Source organism: Pimephales promelas, chromosome 1 (assembly GCF_988280905.1).
Source record: "Pimephales promelas chromosome 1, fPimPro1.hap1.1, whole genome shotgun sequence".
Classification (NCBI taxonomy): Eukaryota; Metazoa; Chordata; class Actinopteri; order Cypriniformes; family Leuciscidae; genus Pimephales; species Pimephales promelas.
Window position 1 is genome coordinate 35812509 of NC_142769.1, and position 13855 is coordinate 35826363.

At 36.6% G+C, this 13855-nt stretch overlaps 4 protein-coding genes across 12 annotated transcripts in view; 2 read left to right on the forward strand and 2 right to left on the reverse strand.

Annotated features, from left to right (window-relative positions):
* terb2 (telomere repeat binding bouquet formation protein 2) overlaps nucleotides 1-4388 on the forward strand; it is a 29668-nt gene extending 25280 nt beyond the window's left edge. The window contains exons 1-7 of one of the 4 annotated variants that reach the window (XM_039685563.2): nucleotides 1942-2696; nucleotides 2857-2938; nucleotides 3158-3297; nucleotides 3405-3451; nucleotides 3535-3623; nucleotides 3855-3943; nucleotides 4025-4388. In XM_039685563.2, coding sequence (XP_039541497.2) covers nucleotides 2633-2696; nucleotides 2857-2938; nucleotides 3158-3297; nucleotides 3405-3451; nucleotides 3535-3623; nucleotides 3855-3943; nucleotides 4025-4152 — 639 coding nt within the window. In that variant the 5' untranslated portion in view covers nucleotides 1942-2632 and the 3' untranslated portion in view covers nucleotides 4153-4388. Of the gene's footprint in view, nucleotides 1-1931; nucleotides 2697-2856; nucleotides 2939-3157; nucleotides 3298-3404; nucleotides 3452-3534; nucleotides 3624-3854 lie in introns of those variants that run through there. The other 3 variants (XM_039685561.2, XM_039685562.2, XM_039685560.2) reach the window with 3 other exon arrangements.
* On the reverse strand, nucleotides 3977-5702 carry LOC120488954 (uncharacterized). The gene is made up of 4 exons (XM_039685564.2): nucleotides 5507-5702; nucleotides 4946-5366; nucleotides 4426-4565; nucleotides 3977-4311 (listed from the first exon to the last, which is right to left on the reverse strand). The coding sequence occupies exons 1-4, from the start codon at nucleotides 5666-5668 to the stop codon at nucleotides 4279-4281; spliced, it is 756 nt and encodes a 251-aa protein (XP_039541498.2). The 5' UTR covers nucleotides 5669-5702; the 3' UTR covers nucleotides 3977-4278.
* Nucleotides 5703-6400: 698 nt separating this feature from the next.
* sord (sorbitol dehydrogenase) lies at nucleotides 6401-9956 on the forward strand. 2 transcript variants are annotated; one of them, XM_039685559.2, is made up of 9 exons: nucleotides 6401-6573; nucleotides 6662-6695; nucleotides 6790-6954; nucleotides 7270-7429; nucleotides 7517-7635; nucleotides 7873-7938; nucleotides 8023-8201; nucleotides 8298-8419; nucleotides 8541-9956. In XM_039685559.2, the coding sequence occupies exons 1-9, from the start codon at nucleotides 6520-6522 to the stop codon at nucleotides 8704-8706; spliced, it is 1065 nt and encodes a 354-aa protein (XP_039541493.2). In that variant the 5' UTR covers nucleotides 6401-6519; the 3' UTR covers nucleotides 8707-9956. The 2 variants fall into 2 exon arrangements, with proteins under 2 accessions (XP_039541493.2, XP_088985686.1); XM_089129560.1 differs by having other exon boundaries at nucleotides 6420-6573; nucleotides 6641-6695.
* A 1227-nt stretch (nucleotides 9957-11183) lies between these two features.
* The window catches only part of apba2b (amyloid beta precursor protein binding family A member 2b), an 80427-nt gene continuing 77755 nt past the window's right edge, over nucleotides 11184-13855 (reverse strand). For all 5 annotated transcript variants that reach the window (XM_089129562.1, XM_089129561.1, XM_039685554.2 and 2 more), the window contains 2 exons: nucleotides 13382-13522; nucleotides 11184-12623 (listed from right to left, as the gene is read on the reverse strand). In XM_089129562.1, the coding sequence (XP_088985688.1) occupies nucleotides 12552-12623; nucleotides 13382-13522 (213 nt within the window). In that variant the 3' untranslated portion in view covers nucleotides 11184-12551. The remainder of the gene's footprint in view (nucleotides 12624-13381; nucleotides 13523-13855) is intronic.

Below are 13855 nucleotides of genomic sequence, written 5' to 3' on the forward strand. Positions count from 1 at the left end.
AACTACAATGCAATGTCACTATATAAAAAAATATCCATTTACATGCAAACTGTGAAGAAAAACCTACACAGTCTGCTCTATCTAATAATAGAAAGCACAGGATAATGTTCTGTCTCTATAAATAATGCAGATTATGGAAATGATGTGTTATCACAAACATGAGCATTGTGATAATTTGTTGATAATTTGTTTATATATATTTATTTTTTTGCAGGATATAAAATTGCTGTGATAGTATGAGAGACTTCTTTACAATGTCTTACACACACACACACACACACACACACACACACACACACACACACACACACGCACACAGAGAGTTTACGGAATATGGACAACTAATAGGCTATAAGCTTTGTATTTAGAGGCAGTATTCACTATTCAGACCCAAAAATATGCAAAAATTCAAATCCAACAACGAACAATGAATTAACTCCGTCCTTATAATACCATATACAAACAGCAGTGGATTTTTCTTCAAACATTCAGGATATGTACACTCTTAAAAATAATGGTTCTTTATTGGTATCTATGGTTCTGTGAAGAAACATTTATATCTATGGAACCTTTCCATTTTAGTCTCTAAATTATTTCAATTTTTAAAATGTTCTTCACAATAAGAAAAAAAAAATTATTTTAAGAACTGTTCACTAAAAGGAAACCCCAAAATAGTTCTAGAGTGTAGTATCATATAGTGGTCTATGTATTCTGGCTTTGATAAAACAAGCAAGCTTTTGATTGTTAACTTAACACTATATACACGTATGAAAAGTTGAGAGAAATACACTATTAAAAGCAGCATCACTCTTACTGGCTTAAACATAGATGCTATAATACATTATAGGTTTCAGTAATAAAATAATGTTGTGTTTTTTTGTTTTTTTTACCTTATTATAACCCTTGTGACATAGGCATCTCATCTCAGCAGGAATCCACAATTACCCAGCAAATAACACACTATCCTTCAACTGTATAGGTGTCTTTTTTAATGGCCTCCTGGAGACATTAAACACAAGACTACATGACGGCACTGTCCACTAAAACAGGAAGCAATTTAGCTTCCAACAGCAGCCAACTCCACATAAATTACTGACCTGTGGGCAAACCTCATGTTGATATAAAGCATAGAATGACAGACACTTCCACAATATCTCTAACAAAACCATGTATATATTACTTACATGTGTTCCTAAAAACATGTTTAGATCACCACAAAACCAATAAGCCCTGTTTATGAATGTGTTCAGTGTAAGTAATAATGATTAAAATAATCTTGTGATGATGTTTCATTTTTGAACATTTTTTGATTTCTGGTGCACAATGACCATATTTTAACAAATACTCTCCACAAGGTCAGATACAGTCTTTCTCTCTGTGCTGTACAAAGTGAGATAAATAGGCCATGTCAAATTAAACAATCTCCAAAGTGAGCAGATTAAATGCATTTAAATGTATTAAATTAAAGTGTAAAATCATGTGTGTCAACTGCCTACATAGGCACTGTTAGCAGACACGTGGGGAAATAACTGCAACAACAACAAAAAAACTCAGCTTACCTAAAACATAGTTGACATGTAATTAAGTACTAGCCTGCTCAGCCGAACACGATCAATAACAAGTGCTTGATTCCTGACACTTGATCAGATCCGGTTGATCAATTTTTTGGAGGGCATGAGGATTATTGCTACTCCTAGTTAACAGGCCTGACTGAGTGAGCACGGTAAAAATTCCATCCCCTATGTTCCATCCTTCCTCATGAATTACGCCGTTCTACTACCATCTAGTGGACAAGAGCGTGTACTACACTCTTTTAGCATTATCTCACAGTAAATTATGGCCAATGAAGAAACTAATAACCTAGGAGATATCTCCTGCAAGCTTCTATATTTTATTTTTTTTAAATACGTAAAGCCTAAAAACTGTGAGGATTGTTTTTAGTAGTAGCCAAGTAGTAGTACTACTAATAATAATAATACTATGTAACTGTTGCAATATACTATCAATGGTAATAATATGAGTACTTTAATATTTCGTCAAAAGTCATCCTTTAGTGAACCCGACTCAGAAACCCGCGTGAATCATCGTTTAACCAATTAAAAACGATTATGATTCTTTTACGTCATGTTGTAACTATCATCGCGTTCTCCTAAAATATGGGGACTTATTAAAGCTTCACTTAAATGCTCTGTCGTAACTTCTCTTCTCATTATGAATCGGACATGTCAGATTGAGTTGGTTTTCCGAACTTGATGTGTTGATTCGGTTGATTCCGGTAGATTCAATAACCGCGCAGACCGTTTGTTTGGACAGATTCAGTAAAAAGATCCGACTCAAAAACAAAACAATATATGATTCGTTCACGAATATTGCTCGTTAAGGACTGAGGCGATGTGTGTTAGCTATGACGCTTTTCCGTTATAGGTTAAACTTATGAACGTTTGATTTTTTTCCACTGTTCATTTTTCAGAACTTTCCTACTTTAACGTTACTATCCACTTGTTTGGTTCAGGAAAACTTTAATGATTTTAATTTGAACGTCGTCACACACATTCGAGGTCTGAAGAAGGATTAATTGCAACATCATAACTTTTGATTAGCTTCTGTGCGAACTGAAGAGACAAACATAAGCATGTTTAAAGACAAAACGGCATGGTTCTCCAGCAGTGTTGGAAAGGGGCTAACTAGCTTCTGGGGTGAGATGAGTATTTGGTTACAAGCTTCTAAAATAACTCAATTAAAGAAATGAACGAATCTATTAATTAATATTTTTTTAATAAGTTAATCTGATTTTATATCAGGTTTTAACTTGAAATATGAGCAAGTTACATTGAATACTTGTCTATCTTCTTTTAGTTTCTGAAGGGGGAGCTCTTTCTTCCTGGAAAACAGCAGATTACCTCTTCAGTAATGATGCCTCTTCTGAAGACACTAAAAGGTCTATTTAGTTTACTGTGGAAATCTTGTCTTAGGGTAACTTGGTCATGCTTTTAAAGAAGCTTTGAAAGTAACAGAATATGCATGGATTGTGTGTTTTGAATTTAATGCAAAGAAAAGTGGGTTTGTGGCAAATAGGCCAGCCTATAGGATGTCATTTAATCCAAATATACTCTACCCTAAACCCCTGAAAAACAAGTTTTACCTGATTTCTTTTTAGGATATATCACAGTGAGGACTATATAAAGAACAGGGCAACAGTTTTCCACTGCAATTTCCTGTCAGCATGTAAACCTCGCCAGAGTGTAAAATCTGTGCCTATTGGCCACTACGTGCTGCCTCCAGACTCCATCCAGAATGGTGAGCTGTTCATTCATTTTAGTGACGAGATCCAATGTAAAGAATGAAATGAGCTACATTTGCTACATTTAATATTTCATAATTACTGTTTCAATTTCTCTCTTTAGAAATGAGAGTGCTAATTGGAAGGTTCATTTGGGAAACGGATGAACAGGTAGGAGAACATGCTGTAGTTAAGCCTGTGTCTGGCTATTCTTCGTTGTCATTTGTTAGCTTCTCAGTTGTTATTTATTAAAGGTGATGTGTGAAGAACAAAAAACAACCAAAATGTCTGAAGACAGTCTATCCGATGAGACTGAAGATCCACCAGTGAGTGAGAAAAACAGGTATGCTTTAACCTAACATTTAGTTATATCTGAATTTATTATAGATTTTGGGCAGAATGCATAAATTCGTTGTAGTGAATTTTATTTTTAAATACATATAGTAGTTTTTTTCATATTGTTCCTCTTCAGTTGAAAAAAAGACAGAACGGATGCCTAAATATTACTTTGACTACCACAGTCCTTTATCTTTTTAACAACCTGGTGTAACCTCATGTTCATGTTATCTATTAGCCAGGAAGATTACCAGTCTGTTGCATCACCGAACAAAGTGTGTTCATGCTGTGAGATGCGGCAGTATCCTGTAAACAACATGATCTCAGGTAATTACTTAACACATAAAACTGACACCCTACTAAAGTTCTCACATTTAGAAACTGTTTATTGTTCTGTCTCTTTTTCAGGGTATGCTCATATCGACCAAATGAAGAAGTATTTAGGGGAACTTTATGATTTTCATCCCTCCCTCCATGGCCATAATGTTTCGAGATCTAATAATGTGACACCTCCTTATTGTCACAAAGAAATGTAATATAACGTGCCTCTATAAATCCACTTTTTTTGTTCTTTATATGTTTCACTGACAAAAGTAATTAATGCAACTGGATGTTCATTCTCAGTTTCTGCTCATCTCATATTAAAATGCTTCTTCAGTAAATCACACTTTTCCCAGCAATATGAAATCCAGTCCCTGTACGTGAACAGAGGTGATTTGACATAGGTTATTTAGTAATATTACAAAATAAAAGTGTATATGCTTGACACAAAGTGTGTCTCTGATTATTTTCTGTTGATGGTTAATTACCTTCCAGTGAGGTGGCCTATCCATTAAAGGATTTTCTCTGAGGTCCAGTTTTATAAGACTGCTGAAACCAGGGATTAAGTAATCATCCAGTGATCTGATGCTGTTAAATTTAACAGACAGGATCTGCAGATTTGCCAAGTCTGGAAACAGATGTAAAAAAACAATAACCATTACCAATAATAACAAGAGTGAAAGAGTAACTATTAGTCCTCTAAGGCCTGGTTTCACAGGCAGGGTTTAAATTAAGCCAGGATTAATTATTAGATCAATAAGAGCATTTAAGTAGCTTTTATAAACATGCCTTAGGAAAAAAAAAAAACATTACTGTGTGCATCTTAAGACAAATTTCAAAATGCATCAGTGCAAGTTGCTTTGAGTTAAGACAGCTCAAACATGTATTATAGGCTGGGACTTGGCTTAAGCCTTATCTGTGAAACCAGGAGTAAATGTTAGGGGTAAACCAGGGGGAGGGGGAGTATATGCCATAAATAGTAATTTCATTAAGTGGGAAGTTTCTAACCTGTTAGTTCAGTAGGGATGTGTGTAAAACAGTTCTTGTCCAGGTTCATGAAGACCAGAGACTGTAAGTGATTCACATCTTTTGGGAGGTCTTGAAGTTTATTATCTGCTAAGTTTAACCACTGCAAACTGTTGAGGGCTCCAAGTTTTGATGGCAGGTGTGTAATATTATTATTATGGAGCCCAAGTTTCTGTAACTTGCTGAGTTTACCAATAGATAATGGTATGGAGATGAGACCACATCCAACAGCCCAGAGCTCTCTCAGTTCTCTCAGGTCCCCTACTTCTTCTGGGAGAACAGATAATGGATTGTGGTTTACACCCAGGTAAGTCAGGTGTTTCAGTGAACCAATGTTACTAGGAAGAATGGTCAGCTGGTTACTATCCAGTGTCAGTTCTTCAAGCTGTTCCAGGTGTAGAATCTAACAGGGGAAGATTTCTGATTGCATCATTATTGTTATTACTATATTATATGATAAGTGCAACGAATTCATTCACTTTACGCGTAACGTTAGCAATTTTTTTAAAACAACGCACATACGTTTGGGGATAAATTGCGTACCTCGTCTGGTGGTAAAATGAGCTGATTGTTGTTCAGAAACAGTTTTTTCAAGGTAACGAGTCTCGAAACCCCACGTGGCAAAACAACTAGACCCCGATGACTCAGGTTCAGACTCTCCTGTTGTTGGTTGATACATTCCAGTACCATATCATCTCCGTTCATTTTGTTTCATTGGGGGAAAAAAAAAACTCATACAGGAGGTAATGTAGGCGCATCACCATAGTAACAGACAACTTCCGGCAGGGGGCTGAATGGAAATAAATGGTAAGATTAAAAAAAATAGTAGAAGAAAATTCGGGGAAAATTTGTACATATTAGTATAGTTAATTTTTATTTATTGACATTTTAATAACAATTTCAAAATGCAGAAACTATTTTTTTTTCTCTCCATGTTTTTGTACAGACTGAACTCTGATTGCACAGTGCGCAGTTTTGATGTTATTGAATGAGCTGAGAAAACAGGAAGAAGTGGAATGCCCCAAGAGGCATACGATTACGTAGAACTCAAATTCGACCGCTCCAGACACGTCGGCGCGCCCGCCATCTTGGAACAGTCAGCGTGTCTTCACTCACAGTATAAGAATCAACGATGCTACAACATTGCGGAGATTGATTCTGGTTGTAAAAAACACCAATATTTAATTTATACATTTTACAGGTATATATGTTTTATATGTAGTAACTCAATATTAAAAGGGTTTAAACTATGGTAAATTTAATATTGTTGAGTTAGCTGACGTCTTCCTCTTGTGTTAGTTTAGCAAAATCATCTGCTGAATTCTGTTGCACTGTGTTTGCAACTTACTATTTGACCGGCGTTGACCGTTGCAATATGGCGGACGACCCTTTGAAACTGCCGCTAATAAGGCTTCTATGCATAAAATCTATGTGCGTCGTTGCGCATGTGAGCGAAAGGGTGCATGATCCGTACAGGAGCCAGCCAAATAATAAGTAAATGAACTCTGAGAACACGCGTTGTCGGAAGTTTTTCTGTACGTTTATACGAGAATAAAATGGATAAAGACAACCTCTCCGTAGTCCTGCACTCTAAGGGAGATCTCAGACTGGTATGACATTGCATGCGTTTTAGTGTAGATCTTAAACTCTGATTGCATTTGGAATTAATAAAAGTAGACTTCAATGTATATTTAACAGGAACAGCGTCCGATCCCGGAGCCAGGACCAAATGGTATTGATTTGTGATTAAGCAATATTTCTAAATGCTTTGCTATGAGATGCACATTTTAGCATTCATATTCATATCCCGGGCTTCTTCATTGAAGATGTGTTACTTCAGATGCACTCTGTGGGCATTTGTGGATCAGATGTGCACTATTGGCAGAACGGTCGCATCGGGGACTATGTGTTGAAACAGCCCATGATCCTGGGACATGAAGCCTCTGGTCGTGTGGTGAAAGTGGGATCTGCTGTGACTCACCTCAAACCAGGTCTGACTTTGCCTTAGTTTGTGATATTATGGCCTGGTTTCACATACAGTGCGTAGATTGAGTCAGCCAGTCAGGATTAGGTTTTAGTTCAATTATATCATTTAAGTAGCTTTTATAAACGTGCATTAGAAAAAAACACATTACTGGTGTGCCACTTGAGACAAAACAATGACACTGACATTTCTAAGTTATGTCAGTCTAAGTTTCTTTCATTAAAACAGCTTAAACATTCATTTTAATCTTAAGCCTTATCAGTGAAACCGGGGATATAACAATTAAACTTGTATTAAGTTTGTCTTTCATTTTTGTACCCAGGAGACAGAGTTGCAGTTGAGCCTGGAGTTCCTCGTGATGTAGATGAGTTCTTTAAATCTGGACACTACAACCTCTCTCCCAGCATATTCTTCTGTGCCACTCCTCCAGATGATGGAAACCTGTGCAGATACTACAAACACAACGCTAGCTTCTGCTACAAGTCAGATCACTATTTCTGGACGAATTAGAAATCCATGGTCCTTTAATTCTATGCATCATAATCATATATATGGCTGTGTGCATGCAGACTTCCCGATAATGTGACTTATGAGGAGGGAGCCCTGATCGAGCCCCTGTCAGTAGGTATTCATGCCTGCAGGAGGGCAAGAGTCACTCTCGGAAGCTCAGTGTTTGTCTGTGGTGCAGGTCAGCCATCTGTAATGATTGCACATATTTATGCAACTGTTACATATTAACTAGTCAATGTACACTCATTGAACAACAGTAATGACCTCTGTCTTCTGGGGCTCTGCCTCTTGTGTATCAGCACTGTATATAATTGTTGCTTATTAATCTAATATCCCAGAAATTTTTTTATAAAATGTGTAACTGGTTATAGCAAACAAAGACTGTGTGTGTGTGTGTGTGTTTTAATCTACATAGGACCAATTGGACTAGTTTCTTTGTTGGCGGCCAAAGCCATGGGTGCTTCACAAGTAATAATAAGTGGTAATGTATTTATTCACTATGTATACAATGTAATAATATATGTACGAATTGTGCATAAAATACGTTTTTAATCTGTATTTGTAGACTTGTCCACTGATCGGCTTGCCAAAGCTAAAGAGATCGGAGCAGACTTCCTGCTTCTTGTGAAAAAAGAGGATACACCTCAGGACATGGCCAAAAAAGTGGAGGGAATGCTGGGTTGCATGCCTCAAATCAGCATTGAATGCACTGGAGTGGAGAACAGCATTCAAACAGCCCTCTATGTAAGTTTGATTACAAAAGGTTTCACATTATTGGAAAACATTTTGCTGTCATATCTGTTTGAGTGTTTTGACCTAATAAAATGGTTATTTGTCTAGGCTACTCGTTCAGGAGGAGTGGTGGTGTTGGTTGGGCTTGGGAATGAGATGACCACCATACCCCTTCTCAATGCAGCAGTCAGAGAAGTTGACATCAGAGGTGTATTCCGTTACTGTAATACGTAAGTTGGATCACTAGGGTTAGAGATTTACTTATGACTGTATAATGACATTTATGACATTTTTTGTGTTGATATTACTCTTTTGCACACTTTTACCTATGATACGTTATTGTTTTTCCAGCTGGCCGGTAGCCATTTCTATGTTGGCGTCTAAGAAGGTGAACGTCAAACCCCTGGTCACCCACCGTTTCCCGCTGGAGCAGGCTGTTCAGGCCTTTGAGACCACTCGTCAGGGTCTTGGGGTTAAGGTCATGTTAAAATGTGACCAGAATGACCAGAACCCATGAGATCAACTATTAGACCCACATCTGATTATTGCCTTGTTAAAGTCACTTCAACAAATTTGTTTAATCCAGCAAGTTTTGAGAGTAACCTCACTATTGGTCTCGGGTTCAGCAGTCACAGGAATTTCACTGTGGATTCAGTTATGTATCATTTAAATTGCATTGTAATTTACTGTATGAATCTAGGATTTTACATTAGTAAAATGAATATAAATAAAAAAATATAGAATCATAAATGTTCATGTCTTTTTATGTAACATTGTCAGTGCAGTTTTTAATGGCATATAATAGCAGGTCATTTTTACTATTTAATTACCCTAATCTTTTTCACAAACAATTAACCTTATCTATTTATCGTACTTGTTTGACAACTTGCTTGTCTGTGTAGTTACTCTAAATACAGTACTGTTTGTGAGCTATTTTTGTATATATATTTTAATTTTAATATTTGGTCTATATTTAATTTTAGCATAATAAGTCAAAGTTGTTCAAGTAGTCCACAACTGGCCATCTTAATCAGTGAATATATGGAGAAAAACTCATTTATACAACTTGGATTGCACTTGCCATTTATACTGTATTTGTAGACTTGTCTGTATTTTTAACAGGACCAGCATCCATTTCCTGAAATGGAAGCAAATGGTATTGGTTTGTGACTTTTATTGGTGATTAGCACTTCGATCTGCATTGAAGTGTTACTTTAGATGCACTCTGTGGGCATTTGTGGATCAGATGTGCACTTGGCAGAACGGGGGCATTGGGGACTCATTCTGTATACAACGGGACAGAATTGGAGTTGAGCCTGGAGTTCCTCATGAAGAAGATGAGTTCTTTAAATCTGGACACTTGAGTTCTCAAATCAATGGTCCTTTAATTTCTATGAGTAATAATAATCATAATACTGTGTGCAGGCTTCAGAGGGAGCCTTGATTGAGTCTATTTGTCTGCAGTGCAGGTCAGCCATCTCTATATTGCACATATTTATGCAACTGTTACACATTAACCAATCTGTAATGAACTCTTGACTTATTGACCATTTTTTTAGTGTGGCAGCAGCACTGTAAAAGAATAGTTGCTTATTAATTTACTGTAATATCACTGTATACTTTATTTTTAGAAATGTCATCTCTGTTTATTCTCAACTGTTTTAATCATTGTTAGTTGTTTTTATTGTTTTAATTTCTTCCATGTAAAGCACTTTGAATTAGCATTGTGTATGAAATGTGCTATATAAATAAACATGCCTTGCCTTGCCTTGTCTCTCAGATCTTTATTCTTGCCCATTTCTCCTGCATCCAACATGCTGATTACGAGAACTGTGTCACGGGTGTGGAGCAGGCAGAGGAACAAGGAGACCGGAGTAGCGGGGAGAACAGGGTTTATTCCATAAATTCAGGCAGGAAGACAGTGTAACACCAGGTAACATTAAACATTGACCGACAAGGACAGAATGAAACAGAGGAAACTAAATACACTGAGGAATCAGGGTTAATGAGGTGAAGACAGGTGATAGAGATGAACAGGACGCTGAACGGGAGGCTGATGAGGGAGTGAGTTCAGGTGTGCAGACGAGAGGATCGTGGGAAGTGTAGTGCTGGAGACGCAGACAGGATGGTGCAGACGAAGGACTGTGACAAACTGATTGTTTACCATCTAATCTACCAAACATTAATGTGGTCACGTTAAGAGACGATCATTAATAATTGCTTTATTGTGTTACAGTACGTGTTGCTTTATATATAAAACAGTTTGTTGTTTACACCTTTACATTTTGTGCAGAGTAATGAAATATTATCCTCAGACCTTTTTGTGCTTATGATGGTGTTTTTGTCTATAGGCTGCTCGTTCAGGAGGAGTGTCTGGTGGTGTTGGTTGGGCTTGGTCCTGAAATGGCCTTGTACTGAGATGTTGTTTTTAAACAGATAATCTTTACTAATTTAATCTCATACTTTTGAGCTACATTAAACGGTATATATTTTAATTATGCTCATTTTTGTCAGTGTTCATGAAAGTATTGTAGTGCATTTGAATAACCACTAGGCTGAGCAGTGATCTGTAAAATTGGAGAACAGCAATTTAAAACCCACACACACTTTAATGGATATCATGTCTCACAATCTTGCTATAAAGATCGGCAATGCCTCTTTAATCTCCCCCAAGATCAGATAAAGGAGTTTTACTATTGAGTGTTTTCTTCCCTTATTCTTTCCTTGACTATGTCAAAGCCTGGACAGCTTAGCTTACTGAACTGATTTCCAACTGTGAGACTCAAATCTATGTTCATTAGGACCATAATATGAGGTGTGAGAGCTGTTTTACAGTTTTGGAAGCTGGCCGATGTTAGAGGCGGTTGGCATGGATTTTGACTCAAGCCTCCAAGTTGTACTGTATGACCCACTCAGGCTTCATTACTTTAAGCAATTCTTTATTTCCCAAACACACCGAGCAAAACTGCCAGAGAATCAAGCTAAAACAACATGAAGGGCTTATGTAACACTTTATTGTTATTTTGCCATAGTGTCATTTTAAGATGCATGCAGACAGGTATTCATGTTCATGTATTATTAGCTGTTTCACAATTCATCGTCAAAAGCTTTCTTACGCGGCGGTAAGGCTTTTGGTCACAGTGTCTTCTTATTTCCCCAAGGCCAAAGCCTCACAAAGATAAAATGGAACTAACAGTGATTCCTACATGGACACAGTACTAAACCAGGTTAAACGTTTATGTACAGACATTCTAATACTGCTTAAGGAAGTGGACACACTATTAACAACACTATTACATTCACCACTGACTCAAATGAGTTGCAGCTGTGCATACACAAAAAAAGCACACTTAAAAAATAAACTCTTACATTTCATACAATGTTTTTGTGTTTGAAACAAAACTCATTTACAGCATGGCAAGAGAATGTTTGATTATTACAGCATGGGAGAAGTCCAAAATTGTTTACACACTGTATTTTACAAAAGATTTGACAAAAAAACACAAACAAAAAAACGACTCAAAATGTGCTGTCTTTAATGCCCACTAGATGACATTTACCCGTTGAAGGCTGGCGATGTGGAACGATTCTCTTCTGTTGATAAAGTCCCTGCTGATACTAGTCAGTCTTGCAAAGTTCACTGTACGATGTGTACGGATTACACCTGTACTTCTTGAGCATTTCCTAATGTGTCATGCCACATACAGTAATTATTTGCTGCTGTAAGTTCACTTATGTTAATGTAGGGGGGCATGTACTGGTTCAGTGAGCATTGTAATGAATTTAAAATTCAATGACACCTGAAATGAATCAAGTATAATGTCCAATACCTTGTTTTTAATAATAAAAAAGTCTTATTAATAGAAACAAACATTCTGGAATGGTAACTAGGCGTGATGTTTTGGGCTTCTACTGTCTGGACTTCTCTCTCTGGCTTTTCCATTCCTTTCTGATATTGATATAATGATTACATATTTACAAAAAAAACTTGCATCTCTCTAACAATGTCCACACATACATAATTGTAAATAAATTAAACAAGAATAGCATCAAAATAAAATGTACAAAGCCCCCCCCCACACACACACACATACACACACCTTACTGTACATTATGAAGAAAGGACTTGAGATGCATCGACTCCATCTTCATCTGACTATGCACACACCCCGAGAGCAGACATAACACATCAACAGAATCCACACTATGCAGAAATGACACACCATATCTCTTAAGTAATGTTAGCAGACAGCAAGAGTGATGGATGTTATTTTTGGTGAAGATAAAAAGAGAAAGGTGACTGCTGCATTCGAACATTTGCCAGTGCCCGGGGTTGTGTATCTCAGCCAAATCCAACTCAGATCATATATACAAAGGAGTCTCCTGACCAGTTAAGAGTCTAAACATGGCGGCTGGCATAGTCTTCATGTGGATCTGTTTCAAGACAAGAAGATCTTTTACTACAATGTAATTAGTGCTAACACATCGCATCTAACATAAAAAAAATTGTTTATATTATGTGTGTTTATACACACACACACACATCTATATATTATTTACACAAACTTTTGTTAGATGCAGTTTATTGTAATTGGTCGATTTGACAGCACTATATATAATATATTATAATATAATAATACTATTCTACTAAATACTTAACACAGTATTATTTAACACTAATTAATATATATATACACTACCCATTAAAGGTCTGGTGTCAGTTAAGTGACACTTTTATACAGCAAGGATGCATTAAATTGCTCAAAGGTGACTGTAAAGACATTTAGGCTATGTTACAAAAAAAAAAAAAAAAAAATCACATCACAGAATGCATCACAGAATCCTGGATCACAGTTTCCACTAAAATATCAAGCAGCACGACTGTTTTCAACATTGATAATAATAAGAAATGTTTCTTGAGCTCCAAATCATCATATTAGAATGATTCCTGAAGGATCATGTGAGACTGGAGTAATGATGCTATAAATTCAACTTTGCCATCACAGGAATAAATTACCTTTTAAAATAGATTCAAACAGAAAACAGTTTTTCAAATTACCGTTTTTACTGTATTTTTGATCAAATAAATACAGTCTTGGTGAGCAGCTTGCTGACTTATTTCAAAAATATAAATAAAAAAAAAATCGTACCAACTGCAAACTTTTGAACGGTAGTGTATGTGTAGTTCTCACCTCGCCGACAGAATTGGAGAGAGCTTGGACGATCTTCTCGTGTGCCGTTGCAACAACACTTTGGCCGTTTATCTCAATAATGCGATGACCAACCCGCACGCCTCCTCTCTCTGCGATCCCTCCACGCATTAGACTGCAGATCTGAGAGCACAAAACAAAAGTTGCACTTAATACTGTAGTAGCACTTATATATGAGGCGTCACATAGGATTTAAATCAAACTTCGCTTTGACACACCTTTAAATTACTCGCATATACCTGTACATGTATACAGTAGTACTATTGGAGGTTCAATATTCATATATGAAATACACGTACACACTAATATGAAATACATACCAATACATATTATGTTAGTAATGAATGCATATACACTTGTGAATAACTTGCATATACATGTAAAGTTGACATACGCATACATCTATAAATACTCGCATATACATATAAACTTCCATGCATGTACACCTATAGACCA

Excerpts from the sequence above, each read along its gene's own strand:
- sord (XM_039685559.2), top strand. The coding sequence starts at position 6,520 with ATGGATAAAGACAACCTCTCCGTAGTCCTGCACTCTAAGGGAGATCTC. Across the intron at positions 7,430-7,516 it reads AACGCTAGCTTCTGCTACAA|ACTTCCCGATAATGTGACTT; the intron begins GTCAGATCACTA and ends GTGTGCATGCAG. Across the intron at positions 8,202-8,297 it reads GCATTCAAACAGCCCTCTAT|GCTACTCGTTCAGGAGGAGT; the intron begins GTAAGTTTGATT and ends TTATTTGTCTAG.
- LOC120488954 (XM_039685564.2), bottom strand. The coding sequence starts at position 5,668 with ATGAACGGAGATGATATGGTACTGGAATGTATCAACCAACAACAGGAG. Across the intron at positions 5,367-5,506 it reads TCATTTTACCACCAGACGAG|ATTCTACACCTGGAACAGCT; the intron begins GTACGCAATTTA and ends TTCCCCTGTTAG. Across the intron at positions 4,566-4,945 it reads CATCCCTACTGAACTAACAG|ACTTGGCAAATCTGCAGATC; the intron begins GTTAGAAACTTC and ends ATCTGTTTCCAG.